Here is a 2,683-nt window from a genome sequence, read left to right on the forward strand (position 1 = left end):
ACACAAATTTATGAACAAACATTGAGCTTTATCATGAATTGACACCACTCCTCTTTGATTTCGTCCACTTGATCCTTTGTATAAAATGCACACTTGAATTCATCAAAGTACTACATAATAATATAACATATTTTGAATTAATTCCAACTATTTAATTATATGAGATATGTGTAAATATAAAAATAACTCATAAGTTAGAAATACATACATCGGTGGGAATCTTTAATCGGCCCAAAGCAAGAGTATCTCGCATAAACCTCAACATGAAATACCCGCAATCTATTTGATTACGTTGTTGAGGACACTACATATGAAAAAAAAATATGGATTATAAATCCTAAGTTTTATCAAGTGTCATCACTAATATAATAAAAAATGTGGTAATTAAAAATATACCGCCACTTTAATCCATGTAATGGAGTTGGCGCCCCTCCTTGAGGTTTGGATATCTCGTTGGGCCCGAAAAGCTTGTAGGACGCTAATAAAATAAAAATGAAGCAATTAGAACAATTCACATAAACTAAGAAAAATTTTGAACATTCTCACTTACGTGTCAATTAGGACCTTCATATCCGGGTATGTTGTCCAATCATTTCCTAACGAGTCAAGATAATACACAATTTCTCGGATAGGATTGATTGCGAGCAACAACCAATGTCCACTGTAATGATTAGGCAAATGTTAGATGGTAACTTGGAAAATAATTATAATAGATGAATTTAGAATGAAATGCTAACCCGGTATTAAACGGTATAAAAAACAACTTCTCCGCATCTTTATTGTCCATGAGGATCCGAAGAACGTACTCCGTCACGGTATCCGGTCTACTTAAGATTAAACCTAAGTTGACGGTCGCGGGTGCTAAGAATCCGAATGACACGTCCAAACCATTGGGGCGCATCAATTTGTCATACAAAAACCTAATATAAAAACATCATTAACATAAAGTAAACATCATTAACATAAGTTGTTTAATTAATAAAACAAAGTAGACCGGATTTACCTAATACATCATTAACATAACTTTGATTGTGCTCTATAACTATCCAATTTTCATTTCTATTCGGATTTAACCTTCAGAGTACATCCTTGTGCATTTCAACATATGGCTCAACCTCATTATTATTGTGCAGAACATACAAATGAACTTGATCCCGTTCATCCCTTGATATTGTCACAATTTTATTCCCAATTAATTTTTTACCTTCCATTTTGTCGAAAGCGCTTTTGTTCTTATCTTAATTTTAAACCCAATATAAAGTTAACCTTTTAACAACAACAAAAAAATACTAACACAATTTTAAAATTAAATAAAGAGCAAACCCACCTTGCCCTTGAAAACTCATCAGAGTAAATTTTCACTTTTTTTTCATACCCTGAGAATCTGAAGCTTAGTGGAGAAAGCAATAGCAACCCAATCAGGCTGTGAAGAAGACCATTGAAGCTGTTCAATTTCAGCACCAGCAGTATAAGCCAAAATAGGATCAAGCCCACCTTCAACAGGTTGACCCATTGAAGAAAGATCCCAAATCAACGCCTGAGAATCATCACCAGCAGTACAAATATGGCAAGAACTATGTCGTGCCCACGCAATAGCATTCACACTAGCTTGATGTCTCTGCAATTCCACAACCGGTAGGGTCGGAAAACGAATATCAAGAACAACAACCTTAGCAGTATCCATAATAATCGTAGCCATATAACGAGGATCCTGTTTATTCCAACCCAGCCTAACCAACGGTGTATCAGGTTCAGAACTCTCGTAAATTATAGTGGAATGTTCCTTATCGCGTAAATCAAAAACCCTAACGGAGCCATCAGCAGAAACTGAGGCGAAAACACCAACACCACCCCAAGCTATATCATACACCTCTTTATCATGAGCAATCAATTGCGTATCAACCGTTTCCTTTTCAATATCCCAAATTGTACAAGTTGTGTCAATACTGGAAGTTCCTATTCGTTTGGGTTCAGCTTCGTTCCAATCAAAGGAAGTAATAGGACCACAATACTCACTGTTTTTGTTACCGTTAAGAAGACTTTTGAGTTCAACGCGAGACTGTGACTCATCGGAATCGGAGATTCGCCATATGCGGAGAAAATCGCTGGAGGTGGCTAAGAGGTCAGGGCGGTGACAGTCTTTATCAGGGATGAAGATTGCTTTGGTAGGTGGATATGGATGTTCGAAAGAAAGATTTGGATCGGATTTGATTTCGCCGTTTGTGTCGTCGAGTTGAACAATTTCGACTCGGTTAGGGTATTGTTCTAGCAGAGAAGCTATAGCTAATCGGTATTTCTTATCGCGACGGACGCTCCAGTTCATGGCGTAGATGTGCCATGGGGCTTCATAGGTATAGATCTCGGAGCGTTTTTGTTGTTCATCGGAAGGGTCTAGGATTGGGTCTGTGGTTGCGCCCATTGGAGTGAGGGAGAAAATGAAGGAGGAAGAATCGAAGAAAGAGTGGCTACTTGAGATAGAGAGATAGGGGAAAAGCTTTTGGGACCCACCATCTGTTAATATGTTTTTATTAAGTGTTTTTTTTTACACACCTAAATAATGCTAACGTTCTTTTTTTTTTTTTTTTTTTTTTTTTTTATTATTATTATTATTATTATTATTATTATTATTATTATTATTATTATTATTATTATTATTATTATTATTATTATTATAATAGTGTTG

The 2,683-nt window shown here is 36.0% G+C and overlaps 1 protein-coding gene across 1 annotated transcript; it reads right to left on the reverse strand.

The window, feature by feature from the left end:
• Positions 1-1,298: 1,298 nt before the first annotated feature.
• On the reverse strand, positions 1,299-2,438 carry LOC127097248 (WD repeat-containing protein LWD1-like). The gene has a single exon (XM_051035748.1). The coding sequence runs from the start codon at positions 2,417-2,419 to the stop codon at positions 1,370-1,372; it is 1,050 nt and encodes a 349-aa protein (XP_050891705.1). The 5' UTR covers positions 2,420-2,438; the 3' UTR covers positions 1,299-1,369.
• Between the last annotated feature and the right edge of the window lie 245 nt (positions 2,439-2,683).

The sequence above is a fragment of the Lathyrus oleraceus genome, chromosome 6, assembly GCF_024323335.1.
Source record: "Lathyrus oleraceus cultivar Zhongwan6 chromosome 6, CAAS_Psat_ZW6_1.0, whole genome shotgun sequence".
In the NCBI taxonomy this organism is placed as follows: Eukaryota; Viridiplantae; Streptophyta; class Magnoliopsida; order Fabales; family Fabaceae; genus Lathyrus; species Lathyrus oleraceus.